The following is a 15,896-nucleotide window of genomic DNA, read 5'->3' on the forward strand; positions in this document are numbered from 1 at the left end:
GAGCCTATAGCTTTCTTTAATATTGAATTATTTAGGACTATGCTCATCAACATCTATTTCCATCCTCTCAACCCTCTTAATAATTGTGCCATGCAATAATGGTGCATGACTCTCCCATAGGATTTAACTATGCACATCACTTTTCATTCTTAGCTACAATCAAGATCGCTTAGATAAATGATCCTTGTTTTCCCCCATAAACATTCACTCTTAATAAAAATTATAAAAATGGTGCGCATCATGAAGGTTTCTATGGTTTCAAAAGCCTTAATTTGGGTTTGGTGGTGGGGTTCAACCCCTCAACCCTGCCCTGTATCGACAAAAAATGCACCCAGGGTGTTGGCCCTTGACCTAACTCGCGGCATGACCTCCAAACCTCCACAAGAGGCATTGCTCATCAACCCCATTAGGGGCATTGTCCCCAAATCCCATGCGAGGCGCCACCTCTTAACCCCATTGGGGTCTATGATATTTATTAAACTCTAATTTTGACTCGTATATTACGAAAAACAATAATATGTTCTACAAATTTAGTAATATGAATAGTTTTAAATAATTATTTATTAAAAAATGTTTGATAAAATATCGAGTTTTGTCGAGTCCCAAGTTATTCAAATTTTTAGTTTTGTCTAGAAGTAATTGTCAAGTTTGTGTGTTACAACTATGCTCAAACCAGCAATGACCATTTTAATCTACAAAACAAATGCTTCCCTATCCTTAACCTATTTGATCTCACCTATGTGTCTTCATTCTTATGTCTTATGGACTATGCCATCATATTTCATGTTTCATGCTTGCGGCTTACATGACAAGTGTTTGTGCTCACATGCTTCTATTTTACACGACATTTCTTCATGCTTATAACATCTCTCCATATCTGCTTCTTTGTCGTCTTAATTAATTACAATAATACGATACATCTTATTGCCTTTCATACATGCACCTACAAGATCATATTTTGTTCTATCAATATTTGTTGCACAATCTTATTACTAACACATTACATGATTATTGGTTTCTATACAATCATTTTTCTCCTCTCTTCCAATCACTTGCTTCATTTGTATGCAACCAATTCGTGGAAGCATATATTGTGACTAATGGTCTTTTGATGTTATAGTTTTAATGATTGATTCATAATTATGATGATTATTTAAATATTTTTATTTTAGACAAAGCCCTAGTTCTATTTTCAAAAGGACTATTATTTCTTTATTAGGGTATGGTCCTATTATTTTGTGTAAAATTAAATCCTCATTTTTATTATATTTGTTATTCATAGACAGATTAGTAATTTTATCAATGCCTAATTTTAAATTTTTAATAGATGCTATTGGTTGGAAAAAAAATTGTTGTGCTTAAAAGTTCCAAGATAGAACACTCATTGCAAGCATAATGTAATGAATTAATATCAAAGTTATCCATATTCTATGAGTGTCTAAATATTTACTTTCATGTTGACTACTTGTTTACTCTAGAGTATATATCGTCATAGCACCTCACAATTAATTCAAAGTGGGAACAAGATGTAATGGTGAAGATTGTTTACCTTTTACTTTTCCCATTTCTTTTAGAATTGCTTTCAGTCTTTTCCCCTAGTGTAATGACTCATATACAAATTAATGAATTCTTGTTGATAATTAATCTAATCCTAATCTTGACAAATCCAAAGGGTCCAAATCCAATCTTCAAAACTAGTGCTGCATCACATCCATCAGTTTTACTCACAAATAAATAAAACTCATTCAAATTTGAGAGTGTAGAATTTAACCCTAGAACTTATAAATTCAAATATTTAAATATGGCTCATGTGTCACCTTTCCAACTAGTCATTATAAGCCAACTAAAGCACAAAAAATTTCAAGTTAAATACTAGGTTTTATTTTATTTTTTATTTGTAAGGGGTTTTTGACTGGAGCTATGAACTAGTGAAGCCATATCATTTAGGGACATCATCCTTAGAACTATTTGGCATTAACACCCTTATATCTCCTTTTTCCATTCCCTACTCCTTATCTCCCCTTCTTCCTTATCTCTCCACTCTACTCCTACTGACTCCTCCTTCCTTATCTCTCTTCTTCGCTCCTTATCTCTCCACTCTACTCCTTGTCTCTCATTTTTGCTCCAACCTGCAACCACAAGACTCGACTCAAAGGGATTTGAACCTGAATCACAACATTAACACTGCTTGCAACTTAGAACCGTTGCACTACAAGTTCAACCCCTACATACTAGGTTGTATAAAATAAACCCCAATTCATTATTAGGAAACTAGAAATCAAAAGGAATAATAACTAATAGCTAGACCTAAGAATCTATTCTTATTGGGCACATTCTCTAGAAAGGAGAGACTCTAATTCGAGGTGGTGATCCTTCCCCGTCACTGCCACCGATAGGACTTATTCTAAGAGGGTACAAGAAGGTTTCAAATACACTTTATTGGATAGCATCCTAATAGAAATTGTAATTCGGATAATCAGTTGTATAGCTAAGGACTTATCAACCATCCAACCAGACATTGTTGACAAAACCTCATAGTAGCAAACCCCTTCAGCAACTACTCCCCATCCAACAGAAACAACAAAGATTACAAGGTCCTCTCCACAACACCTAGAGGAAGCCACACAGATATTGGACTATTATCATAACCATTTTGTACTATTGACTCAGTACCAAAAGTTTGACTAGAGGAGAACAATCCTAGCCTTGAAAAGTCCTAAACATCAAGACAAATATGTTCTGAACATAAAAATTAGTGAAGTCTAGATGCACACACAAGGGTTCAACCTATAGAGAAGATGGTCAATTTTGTTGTCCTCAAAGTGAACCATACAATAGATATTAAGATTTTCCACTCAAAATAACTATTTGCTAAGCTTTAGTTTTCTGATACATTGTGAAAGATCAATTAACAACATAAATATTACAATCAAATAAACAAAATTCAAAAATTTAAGTTACTATTATCTTAATAATTTAAATTCCAAATTCTTATTTCAATAATATAATTAATATGAAACTTTATCTTAAATTAAATTAATAAATTATTTATGTAAAGCGTGTTATTTTATACCTTGGTTAATCGAATTTGTCTCTGGCCAACTTCCAACTTTTTTTCCAATTTTTGCAACTCTTTTATCGTTAGCCCTTGAAGGTCCTCTCCTTGCATATGTCTATAAAAAACAAAAACTGAATAATTATTTAAAGTAACCTATTAACTAGCAATAAACACTAGTTTCCTACTTTTAAATAGCATGCTTTTTTGTTTTACCTTAGAGTATAGTTGATGTTTTCCATTTCTTGTTTCATCCTTTTCATATCTTCATTATCATCCTACAAGTAATTTTAAAGAAATGTTAGCAAAACATTTAAGGTTAATATTGTTTAAACTTTACATAAAATGCTACAATATTATTTTATTAAATATTCATATAAATATTTTATTTAAATAAAAAATTAAATTAAAGTATGAAAAAATATAATAATTTTAATTTTAATTTTAAAAAATATATATGATATTATAATAAACCATTTTAAAATTAAATTAAATTAAAATAGTATAGAAAAATTACAATTTTTTGAATTTTTCAATTTTTCAATGGCAAGAACCATGATTAAAACAAGAAAAAAAGTCTTAGAAGGTGCCTACTATCCTAAAATCAATAAAATCTAGAATATTACAACTCCATAAACATCAAAGAAATGAAACTCATTTTTTCTTTATAATTTAATCATTATGAGTAGATGGAAAAGCTAAAAAGATTTATCAGAAGGCAGAGACCCTAATTCAAAAACATGTCAAAAATGATTTTCATTTGAAGCCCACTTGACAAAGAAATCAGCTATAACATTCCATCCCTAGAGATAACTTTAAAATTGAAAGAGAGAAACGAGTGTTTGTTCCACTAAACAAGCAATTCTCCAAGATGATCACTAAGAATCTTGTTTGTTTAGAACCAATAATCAATAATCCAATTCATAAATAACCTTATTCCAACTCAACTCACATGCTTTCTCAATAAGGACCAAAATAGCTAGAGCTTCCACCAAATTGGTAAAACTAATACCCAATAACATAAGAGAAAACAAAAAGGACCAAACACTATCACTATCACAATCAATACCTCTAATTCCAACAATATCTAGGTTACTGCAAGAACGACCATAGTTAAAAAAATTTAAAACCAAAGGAATCACGATACAAGTTACCACATCTATTCACCTTCTTAGATTACCTAGATTTAAAGCTAGACAAAAAACACGAAGAAATGAAACCTTCAATAATAATAACAAGAGAGTTTGAAGAAGATAATATCCCCTCAAAAGAATACTTAGCAGTGATAGTTTCTTTAAGAATATCCAAAATCTTTATCCAACCCTATTTAAAGGGATGTCAGTGGTCCTAAAATATTCTAAAATTTTGATCTAGCCACATTTCCCAAAGAAAAAGAATAGGACTAATATAATAGGAAACAACATGGAAAGAGAATAATACAAGAGGACAACCTAAACTTTCTCAAACTTCAATCAAAAAAACATGAACAATAGGCCAATTCTAGTATTGCAACTATACTTTTGCATGAATAATTATGTTTTTATAGATGAAAGGGAAACCATGCTTTGCTTCTTTGAGGTCAAAGTAACCAAATAAAAACTAAAAGAAAAATAATTCCTAGATGTAGAATTTTGAGCATCCAAGCTACCTCCCAAATCAGAATCACTAAAGCCAACAAAATCAAATATTTAGAAGTGCAATAAACAATACCAAAATTTACAGTGCCTTCCATATACCTCATAATTCTCTTGGATTCCTTCATATGTATTTCAAATGGCTCTATCATGTGCCTTGAAACAAAAGAAACTGAATAAGCAATATAAGGCCTTTTATGCGTTAGAAACATCAAATTCTAGCAATGCTTATATAATTGATTTTATCAACTATTTCAAAACCATCATCCTCACATAACGCAACTCCATGAGCAATTAAAGTGGAGTTTAGTTTACAATCAACCATATCGATTTTATTCAACGTATCTTTTCCACACTTTATTTGACAAGTAAAAATTTTATCTTCACTTTGATAAACCTCCATTCCTAGAAAATGTTGCATGAGACCTAAATATTTCATCTCAAAATCATTCAACATAACAATTTTGAATTCATCCCTCATCTAAGAACTGCTACACATATACAACAAATCATGAACACACAAACATACAAACTATTTGTAATAAAAGGTAGGTTCACTCTTACTTCTTTTAGAGACATTCTCTTGGAAAATATCTATCAATCCTAGCATACCGATCTCTTGGTGCTTGCCTGATGCCATACAAAGCCTTATTGAACTTCTTGATTTGATGTTCTTTTTCTTGCATTTAAAGATCTTATGCTTCTTAGTACCCTTTCAAGAAGGAACTTTTCATATCCATGTGTTGAATCCTCCATTTCTTTTGAGCTCCAAGTAAAATGAATATTATAATAGTCTCTTGATTTGCTACTGGTGCAAATCAAAGTTCCACTGAGTTTCCTGACAAGAGGATGTGGAGATGCATGGATAAGTTTTAAGGATGAGATGACCAAGGGCCTAAGTTTAGGGTTGGTGAGGGTATGACAATAAGGGGACAATGATGAGGGGATGACAATAAGGGGATGATGGCGGGGAGTCGATGCTAATATAGATATAGTTATTGAAAAACTAGTTCTAAAATGATGTATAGGAATTGCATTTCAAATGAAACTTTGACAGATTAGTAAAATAGAAAAATTGCAAATGGTAAATGCTAAAATACATAAATATTACTAAAATTTGACAAACAAAAATGTCAAATTGCAGAATTTTATTATATCTAAAACATCAGAAAGATTATTATAATACGTAAGATTGTATCAAAATAACAAAATGTAGTGAAGGGAGGCATCCCATCATCCCCAAACTCATCATCACTAGAACAACTAGACTCCACATGGTCAAGCTCCACCAAACTAATACCAACCAACCCTATCTCTAAAATTGTAGCATCCCCACCAATTTGCGTTGACTCCTCTAGTTCTACATCCCATCATGTTGTTGGAATCTCTTTGTACACAAGTGTTTTGTAGTCAATGAGACGTAAAAACACTATGTACAACCAAACGCTTGTCTACTCTCTAAAGATAAGTTTGTTCCTCTTAAGAAAGTGGATAAAACTATAAGTAGACCAGTTTCTCTCAAGAGCTAAAGAACTGGAAACCTAAGATAGTAATCGAATCCTTAGAATAATAGTCAAAGAATCTGGTCCATGGTAACTCGACCATAAAATTGGGTCCTCATGTGCTACAGTTGCCATATCCATCTTGGCCACCTAAGAATAACCCCTAAGAGTGGCAAATTTGGTCTAATTAGTGTGAATGGTGCTAGCATCTATAGGATCATACATCTTCTCAATGGTCCTAAAGAGCCTTGCCTTCACCTCAGCATCTTATATCGATGTAACTCTACTACAGCTGGTCCTATACCACATATAGGATTTAATGCATAGGCAACCATGTCCAAGGGAGTGTTGAGATTTTCCCATCTATGGTGAATGATTGGCATCTATTGACACAAGCTTGTGAAAGTGTCACTTTTGTGAGCTAGATTTTTTGGCAAATTTAATCGAGTTAATTCACACCTTTATATTCAAGTAAAATGTGTGGATGTATGTTCATTTTTGGGAAAAGTGACAAACCTAAACTACAGATATTGCAAACGGACACTCTATACTTGCAATTGAACTAGTTTAGGCTTCAGTTTCAAGCACACCCCCATGGTCACCCCCCTTAGCCTTAGGTGCATATTCAGATTCAATACTTTCACTATGAATCTCTAACTCATCCTCACTCATGCCATGAGAGCTCATTGTGACACAACAACAAACAATATAAATTCAAATTTTTTGACTTGATAGTTCTTAAACTATCTAGTTTCAGCCTAGTTTGACAAATTTAAAAATAAAATATCAATTTCAATATTATATCTTAATGACAATATGAAAAATGATCAATGAACAATGAACATTGCAATGAATCTATGAATATAGATTCATTGCAGCCATGTCTATGGGATTCAAATTAAAATTAAATTTTGAAAAAGAAAATTATTTTAAAAAAATTGAAAAACAATCATAGAATCCTACCTTGTGCTTGAAAAATCTTTCCAACTGTGTAAAATCCCTCTTCTTCCTCTTCTTCTTGCTCCTTCTCACCTCTTTTCACTTGCAACACCTGAATCAGACTCCACTCCTTCAATGACTCTATTGCTCCCCTTCAACCAAATTGTTGAAAAACTTCAAATGGAAATGTTAGTATAAGTGAGGTTTTTTAGTGTTTAATAGATCATAGAGGGAATGGGATGAGAGGGTGTGAAGGGGCACATTCCTTTTGAGTTTGATCATTGGCACAATGAGAAAAAAAAGATTTTCTAATCTTTTTCACTTTTTTGGTTGTCCAGGGATGGAAAATGCCAAGGTGTCCCAACTGCATCCCTGACATCCCAATAATAGTGGTAGTTTGGCGGGGCGGTGTACCCACCCCATCCCCACATCCTCGAGACATCTCCATCCTTGAAACAACAAGAAAATGGGGGATGCATCCCTGTATTTGCTTGACGTATATATCTCTTCATAATCAATCCCATACCTTTGTGTGACGCGTTTAGCAACTAATCTTATCTTTTATCATTAACACTTCCATCATTATTGTACTTAGACTTGTATATCCATTTAGTAGGAATATATTTCTTGTCATGTGGAATATCTATAAGCTACCAAGTATCAATCATTTGAATAAAATCTATGTCTTCTTCCATTTCTTGCACACAACCCTCATTAGTACATACATCTTCAAAACATAACATCTCAAAATCAACCTTACAATGTAAAGAAAAATCTACTATCTCACCTCTTGGATATTCATAATGTGTTTGACTTGTACACCTTTGGTAAATGCCACTTAAACTTGTTACCTTGTAGGATTCAGACAAAAAGTTGGACATGCACTTGGAATTGAAAAACTAGATGAGGGGCTACTTGGTGGCTTTCTAAGCTTTTAAACTGAAATATTAGTTGGCTTCTCATGACCAATATCATCAATAATAGCAACTTCCAAAGTAGATTTTGACTTCTTAACATAGTCCTTTTGATGACAGTAAACTCTTGCTTCGTCAAAAATCACATCTTGACACAATAATACTATTAGTGTAAGGATTATACAACTTGTAAGCCTTATGTGCTCACTTTATCCAACAAAACTACATGACTCACTTTTTGGATATAACTTTCATCATTTTTTAATACTTCCATTAACATAGGCTAAACAACCAAAAACTTTCAAATGATTAATTAGGGTTTTTCTCATACTAGGCTCCATAAGGATTCGTCATATCAAGTGCACCGCCCCAAAAAAGAATTAGAAAATCTCACGCTTTGTAATATACTCCTTCGCATTTCCATCACAATACAATTTTTCCTTTAAGATAACCCATTTTGTTGTGGTGTGTAAGCAGTAGTGAGATCTCTTTCGATGTCATTAATATAACAATAATTTTGAAAAACTCTTGAACAAAATTTTCCTCCACAATCAATTCGTGAGTATTAGATTTTGCAAACTTTTTCATTTCCACAAGGGCTTTTAGTCTCCTGAATGTATAAAAACATTCTTCCTTCATCTTCAAAAAATAAACACAACTCTTTCTTGAGTAATCATCAATAAAAGTAAGAAAATATGATGACTTACCTAAACTATTTACTTGCATAGGACCACAAATAGTTAACTAGACTCATTCAAGTGGGTAATGGGACCTCCATGCATTACCTTTTAAAAATCTCTTACATGTTTTCCTTTACCACACCCATCACAAACTTTCTTGTGTTCTTGAAACTTAGGCAAACTATAAACTAAAGTTTATGATGTGAGAAACTTCAAACTATTAAAATTCAAATGCCCATATCTAAGATGTCACAACAAACTTTTGTCCTTACATGCTATATTGGCAAGATTGTTGTTATGTTCACCAAACTTCAATGGGAACATCATATTTGTTGATATAAGCACAACTATAACCACTAAATTGCCTTGAACCTTATCATAAATTGTAAATTGTTGGTTTTCTAACACCACCTTATAATTCTTCTCACACAATTGTCCAACACTCAATAAATTATAGTTAATTGTGGAGTGTAATAAATCTCTTTAATACTTTTCATACCTTCTTTAATATGGACTTCCATAGCTCCTTTTGCAATAACCTTCAACATTTTATCATCACCAAGTTTGATCTTGGATTTGAAACTTCCATCCATTTTAGAAAAAGCACTTTATTTCGTGGCATGTGCTTAAAATACCACAAATCAAAATAGGAAACATCTTCAATACCCTTTCCATCTTTGTTATAAGATAGAAATAAAATATTTGAGGAAGTCTCATCACCCTTTTTAGCATAATTAAACACTTTTGTTGTTAGTACATTCCTTTAATGTACAATCCCTTCAAAGTCCCAAATACCAATTACAATGATAACATTAGATATTTCCCTTATCATATATATTTCCACCTCTTCCTCTTGAACCACCTCTTGCTCCTCTAGTTTCTTTTGAATAATGATTTTGACCTCTACCTTGGCCTTGGTTACTTTTGGTCCTTTTGTTGACATGTTCATTCTTTATAATTTCTAATTTGGAAGAAAAATATTTCTCATTACTTTCTCTAAATGATTCTCTTAATCTTTCTTCATTAGGCATCAAAGATCTAACTAGATGATCAAACCAAAGTGTAGTCAAATATTTGCTTTCTTCAAAGATTATAACAACATGGTTCTATCCATCAATGAAAAACTCTGCAATTTAACCTCTGATTCGCGAGTAATCGCGAGCCAAATTTGCGTATGGCTAAACTGTCTAAAATCTTGTCAACAAGTTTTTCATTTAAATTGTGTCATTTTTTTTTAAAAGCTAAAAATCACAAGTTAAAACCCTTAAACTCATCATCTAAGACAAAAAGCAACTTTTTAATAAAACCCTAAAAAGTATTACTAAATACATAATTTTTATTAGTGCAAGGGAGGCAAGGCATGACACTGTGGACGCATTCATTCCACAGCTCGACGGCAAGGGACAAAACCTAAGGTTGACGTCTAAAGTTTGTATCCATTGCCAAGCACATTATTTTATATTACTTGTTGCAAGTAGATTAGAATTCATTCATTCGCCATTTTAATTTTTTAGGATCGAAAAAGTGTGGGGATGGGCAGCCATATTTCTAATTTTTTCATTCCCCATAATGCTCCTAGTGCGCAAATTGGAATGCAAGGCACTTCATGGAATAAGGAAGTGCATTAGCCAGCAAAGTTAGCATGTTCTAGATTTTGGTATTAAAAAAGTATTCCATTTATTATTATTCCTAGTCCATATTGGGAGCAATTGGTCACTGCATTGACCATGGCAAGTAAGAGATTCTAGGGCCCAAGTCATCATGAGTTGAGTGGGCCAATATTGCAGAATGGGGTCTAAAACACACAACAACTAGTGTAACAACAAAGTAAGATTTGGGAAAAGAATGGCTGCACCATTTTATCTAATGGGTGGACGAATGACAAGAGTAGGACACTCATTAACTTTCTAGTTGCTTCGGAGGGGTAATTGGTTTTTTTTTAAATAGATTCATGTCTCCAATCAAGTAAAAACTACAGAGACCTTGTAACACATGTTGGATGAGGTGGTGATAGTAGTGGGAGTATAAAATGTTATTTAGATTGTGTCTGATAATATAGCTGCATATGTGGCAGTTGCCAAACTTCTACAGGCTAGGCATCCTACATTATTTGGAAGCCCATGTGTTGCCCATTACCTTGACTTGGTCCTTGAGGATACAGAGAAACTAAGTTGGGTGAAGAATGTGGTTGAAGATGGAACGGAAATCACAAAGTACATCTACAATCACACATGGGTCCTAGAGCTTATGGGACAACACATTGATGGAAAGGATCTTGTACAACAAGGAATCACATTTTACCACTAATTTTCTCACCTTACAAAGCATATCAGGTACATTACTCAACTTGAAGAAGATGTTTGTGAGTGAAAGATGGTTGGAGAGTCCTTATTCTAGGAGCTTTGAAGCAAAGAAGGTTGTGAAGACCATATTTGATGATGGATTTGTCAAACTCATAGAGGAGATCATCAATGTACTTTTTTAAACTTCAATTGATGGTTTAATTTTTAATTTTCTAATATTACAATTTATTGATTTTGTTATTTTTTCTATATATGGGTGTCTGAATAGTTGGTGGGGGTTGTATGGATGGTAGATAGGGATTAAAAACCCATGGGATATCTACATGAGGCCATGGATAAGGCCAAAGAGGCAATTCAATATTTTTATGGATCAAACAAGACCAAATATCAACCCATATGGTGGATAATTAAACGTAGGTGAACTCGACAACTCCACCAACATATTCATGTCGATGCCTACTATTTGAACTTCAAGTTTTATATCTCCCCTACTTTAAGAGCAGATGCAAAGGTTCAAGTTGGCCTTGACAGATGTATTCAAAGATTAGTTGATAATGAGAGCCTTCGAGACCTCATACTTGATGTGTTACAAAGTAAAGAGGGAAGAAGGGCTATTGTCTTCTTCACCTAATTGAATCCATAGAAGTTATAAATTTAGATTCTACAAGCTTTATGTAATGGTGAAAATTATGGTTTTACCACTTAAGGTAACAAAACCACTAATTTTACTTGAGAGACTACCACATTAAAAGAGGGATGGACCTAATAGATCTAGGCTTAATCCCAATGGAAAAAAATAATGAAATTTTGATTAGGTTAACCTAGTTTGTTTGCCCCTCTTTCTATATTAAAGGTTGTATTTGTGAAATACTGAAATTAGGTTAAAGCAAAGAATTTCTGATGTAAATTAACAAAAACAGTAAGCTACAGATTTCCTAGCGAGCCACCAACGTGGATCTAAGTAAAATAAGATGTGTTCCCAAAAGTTCGACCTTATTTTTCGGGAAAAGGTAGTATCAATTTGCCATGGTCCTCCAAATTTTCTGCCTCCAAAAGCTGAACTTGTTTGTCTATCTCAATTATGTTGATCCTCTCGATTTCAGCTCTGTATCTGTTCCTACACACAGTAAAAAGAGAAAATATGTTGGCAATAGGAGTTTGCCTAAGTCAAAACCTGGTTTAAAATCAACCTTGAATGAAATAATGCAAATACTAAAATAATTGTTTAAGAAAATACACCTTTGATCTGCAATTGTTGTTGATGATACTTTGCTCTTTCAATGTAATCACAAATATTGTATGAAATGGCATGAACATGACAAAACCCTAATCATACACACATGCTTGCATAAAAATTAACATGACTTTGCTCCACAATACTTGATGATGAATATGCAACCTCGAAGATCTTTGAAAAATCTTACTAATGAATGCTTCGTAGATGCATGAATACATTAGGTAGGGTGTGAGTATGAAAATGAATTGATAGGATAACTTTATATATGGGTTTCTAGGTAAATTACTGATTAGGCCGAGCTCCAACAGTCATGTATAGCCTCAGAGGTCAAATCTTGGCACGGAGACATAGCACCTACCCCATTTAAAATTGGGGTCCCTTTGAGGGAGACCATGGTGTTTTAGGACACCATGGTCCAGACCAAGACATACCACGCCCTACTCCCATTGCAAAGGGGGCTAAAACAAGGTGCCATGGAGGTGTGTACCCCTCGGTTGGACCCACAATAGGATGCACATGACATCAAAGTTGGATAATAAGCACAAATCAGACCTACAAAGGATATGGGGATGGGACACACTAAAGTAGGAGCACAAACATGAGGTGTAAATTGTACCGATGATAATTCACAACGCTAGAATTTGCAACAATTCTTCCTACTTGAGCTAAAATGAGAGCTAGAAATGCTTTATGGACACTCATTAACACAAAAAGAATAAAATAACTAAATGAGAGAGTGATGACAACTCTTCTTGGGCTTACTTATGTTGCAGCGGATCTTTTTATGATGCTATGCGTCCAGGGTCAAGTTTGAATTCATGATTTCTAGTAATATGGATGTTTGGATGCTTGATCATTGATCTAAAATTATAAAAAATTACACCAAGTATCCAAGATAATATATCAATATTACCTGTGACCCCTACATAATCTATGTAGTTTTTCTCTCACTCATTGAGACTATCAATGTTATACAAGGATGTGTTCCCTCAAAAATATTGAATTTCTGAAATGGGGATGTCTTGAAGATGTGTAGGCACTCGTGGGATGTCCCTCCACTTTCCCGCACCTCCACCACACTTACCTATCATCGCCAAAATGTTTCCCTCTAAGAGGGGGCATCCCTGAGGTCTTTCTAAAGGAAACACTTAAAATAGGAAAGTTAGGACATACCCAAAACACCTAAACGTCCCTCAAGCTTGGTAAAGATGTTTAAGCGTTTCCCAAAAACAAAATCACATTTTTTGAGTTATTTTAAATATTTTAAAATTCCATGACCTAACCCTAATCCGATCCCAACACCTAACCCATCACAAAAAACTTATAAAGAGACATGGTCTCATTCCAAATCACACAAAATGACTTAAGAGTCTAAAAGTAAAGGTCCAAAAGTAGAAAGATTCAACAGGAAGGAGATGGAGCAAGCTACAAGGGAGACTCTTGATTCTTACAAAGAGGAAGAAGGCATCAACACTCACGACTATGATTCAAGATTAAAGGTTTAAAAACCTCTTATTCAGTGTCCAGTGTTCATTGTAGCTATTATGAATGATTGAAAAGTGAAAACTATCCCTTTTTGTCACAAAATAAAAATATTTGTAAATTACTAAAAACCCTATCATTATCATTTTGATGATGTTGTCTAGGTTTTGAATATTTACATCAAAATTTAAAATTCATCAATTCCCATTGCTACAGCAATATGGAAATATTTTTTTAAGATATTTTGTATTAGTTTTCTATTGAAAAATGCAATAGCAAGCTTATAATTTCTATTGTTTTAACCACACAATGATTTACTTTTTGAAATTTATTCACTCTCATTTTTAAACTCGTCTTTTTTTATTTGACAAATTATGATAGTAGTATACAGGTTTCCTAATTTAATTTTTAGTGTTTCTTGCAGCACCATTATCATTATGAGCTATCATAACATGAGTAAGGATCAGAGTGGGTTGAAGTAGAAATTGAAAGTGAAAATGATTCATCTAATGATCCTAGCATAGAAATAATGCGGGGTGATACTGACACTCGAACAACAAGTTCTATTGGGAGACCAAATTATTGTTGTGCTTCTCAATTCCTACAAAATTGAGCAAGGGACCCTTTAATTCAAATTCACCTTAAAAATAATTTGCATGTAAGATACTAGCAAAGCTTGGGACAACTGGGGGAACTAGGTTGCTGAAGTGCAACAAATATAAACTTAAATGGTTTGGTAAACGACTAGAACTAATACTCACTTCCTTCTTATTTGAGGCAAAGGTGTAGATGTATGTATAATATTGTAAGGGAATCTGAAATATAGGGCTTAAGTATTAAAATTATGGAGTTGTAATGAAGAAATACCTACATCTACTACTTTGCCACAAAGGGTAGGTGTCATCAGAGTGTTGAATAAACCGGAATACTGAGAGGGGGGTGAATCAGTATTCCCCAAACAAAACATTCTCAAATTCTAAAAATTAATTTGATCTCAATTAAACTTAGCATACAATGACATATGCAATAGAAATGAAATGCAAGACATACACATCCACAAGAGAGACACAATAGAAATGATTGCAAGGGCTTACTACCGGAGGGCTCACTGCCCAGATTACAACGGCTTACTACTGGAAAGCTCACTGCCATGGAAAAATAAGGATTAATTAACAATATTGCCTTTACATATGCATAGGATCAGTTCCTATTAAGCTCGGACATCACATCAACTTCTTGCAGTAGATCCGGTTAAGAAACTCAGCGACTCATTCGCTATCTACCTGCTCCAATCAACTCAAACTCAAATACTATTGCATTAACCTGCAAATGTCAACTCTCTCACTCTATTGCTCGTCACCTTTTTACACTCATCCATCACAAACATAATACGTATATGTATGTATGTGTGTATCGATAAGAACATACATCAAGTCCACCTCAAAGACAATTTCCCAAAAGATACTCCAACAGTTAAATCACACGCTACAAGCACCATAGCAAAACAATAATAAAAACATTCAAGGTTGGACTGACCTGGAATGAACATAACCTTGAATTTCCACAAGAACACGCTTCTGAAGCATAAAGAGCACGATCCAACTCAACACAAAGAAAGTTAAAGACATGAATAACAAATCATCAAAGGATTATCATTAGAAATAAAAAATCAGAGGAAAACGGAACTCGTAGAACTATTTATCACTACACAACTGAATATATCTCTGAAGCACAACAACGAGACCATGACTTCCAAAACACCAAAAACTAGAATACAACAACCTCAAGTAATTACCACCCTCATACCAAACATGTGCTATCATATTTGTAATGAAACAAAAATGTGGAGCACTTCAATCTTGAGAACTATCAGCTAAATAACACCAGGCTACATTATCATTAAAGCATATACATCCGAAGCATGAAACTGATTGCCACAACTAACACCAAAACTTAGACACTATGATAAATATATCCACGTACTGATACTACACAATTCTGGAGCAACCATCTTCCGGAAGAGTATACCAGGAACATACTTACAACCATTGTTGGTCCTTCCTTTCATGCATACATACCTATCCTCCACTGTTTTGCACTGCCATTGTTCTGCATACTCAACATACACTACATACACTATATACTGCAAT

The 15,896-nt window shown here is 33.6% G+C and overlaps 1 protein-coding gene across 3 annotated transcripts in view; it reads right to left on the reverse strand.

The window, feature by feature from the left end:
- LOC131075861 (MADS-box transcription factor 23) overlaps nucleotides 1-15,896 on the reverse strand; it is a 165,863-nt gene that overhangs the window by 50,651 nt on the left and 99,316 nt on the right. For all 3 annotated transcript variants that reach the window (XM_058012796.2, XM_058012788.2, XM_058012781.2), the window contains exons 4-5: nucleotides 3,272-3,333; nucleotides 3,074-3,173 (exon numbers count right to left, since the gene is read on the reverse strand). In XM_058012796.2, coding sequence (XP_057868779.2) covers nucleotides 3,074-3,173; nucleotides 3,272-3,333 — 162 coding nt within the window. The remainder of the gene's footprint in view (nucleotides 1-3,073; nucleotides 3,174-3,271; nucleotides 3,334-15,896) is intronic.

Source organism: Cryptomeria japonica, chromosome 10, assembly GCF_030272615.1.
Source record: "Cryptomeria japonica chromosome 10, Sugi_1.0, whole genome shotgun sequence".
Taxonomy (NCBI): Eukaryota; Viridiplantae; Streptophyta; class Pinopsida; order Cupressales; family Cupressaceae; genus Cryptomeria; species Cryptomeria japonica.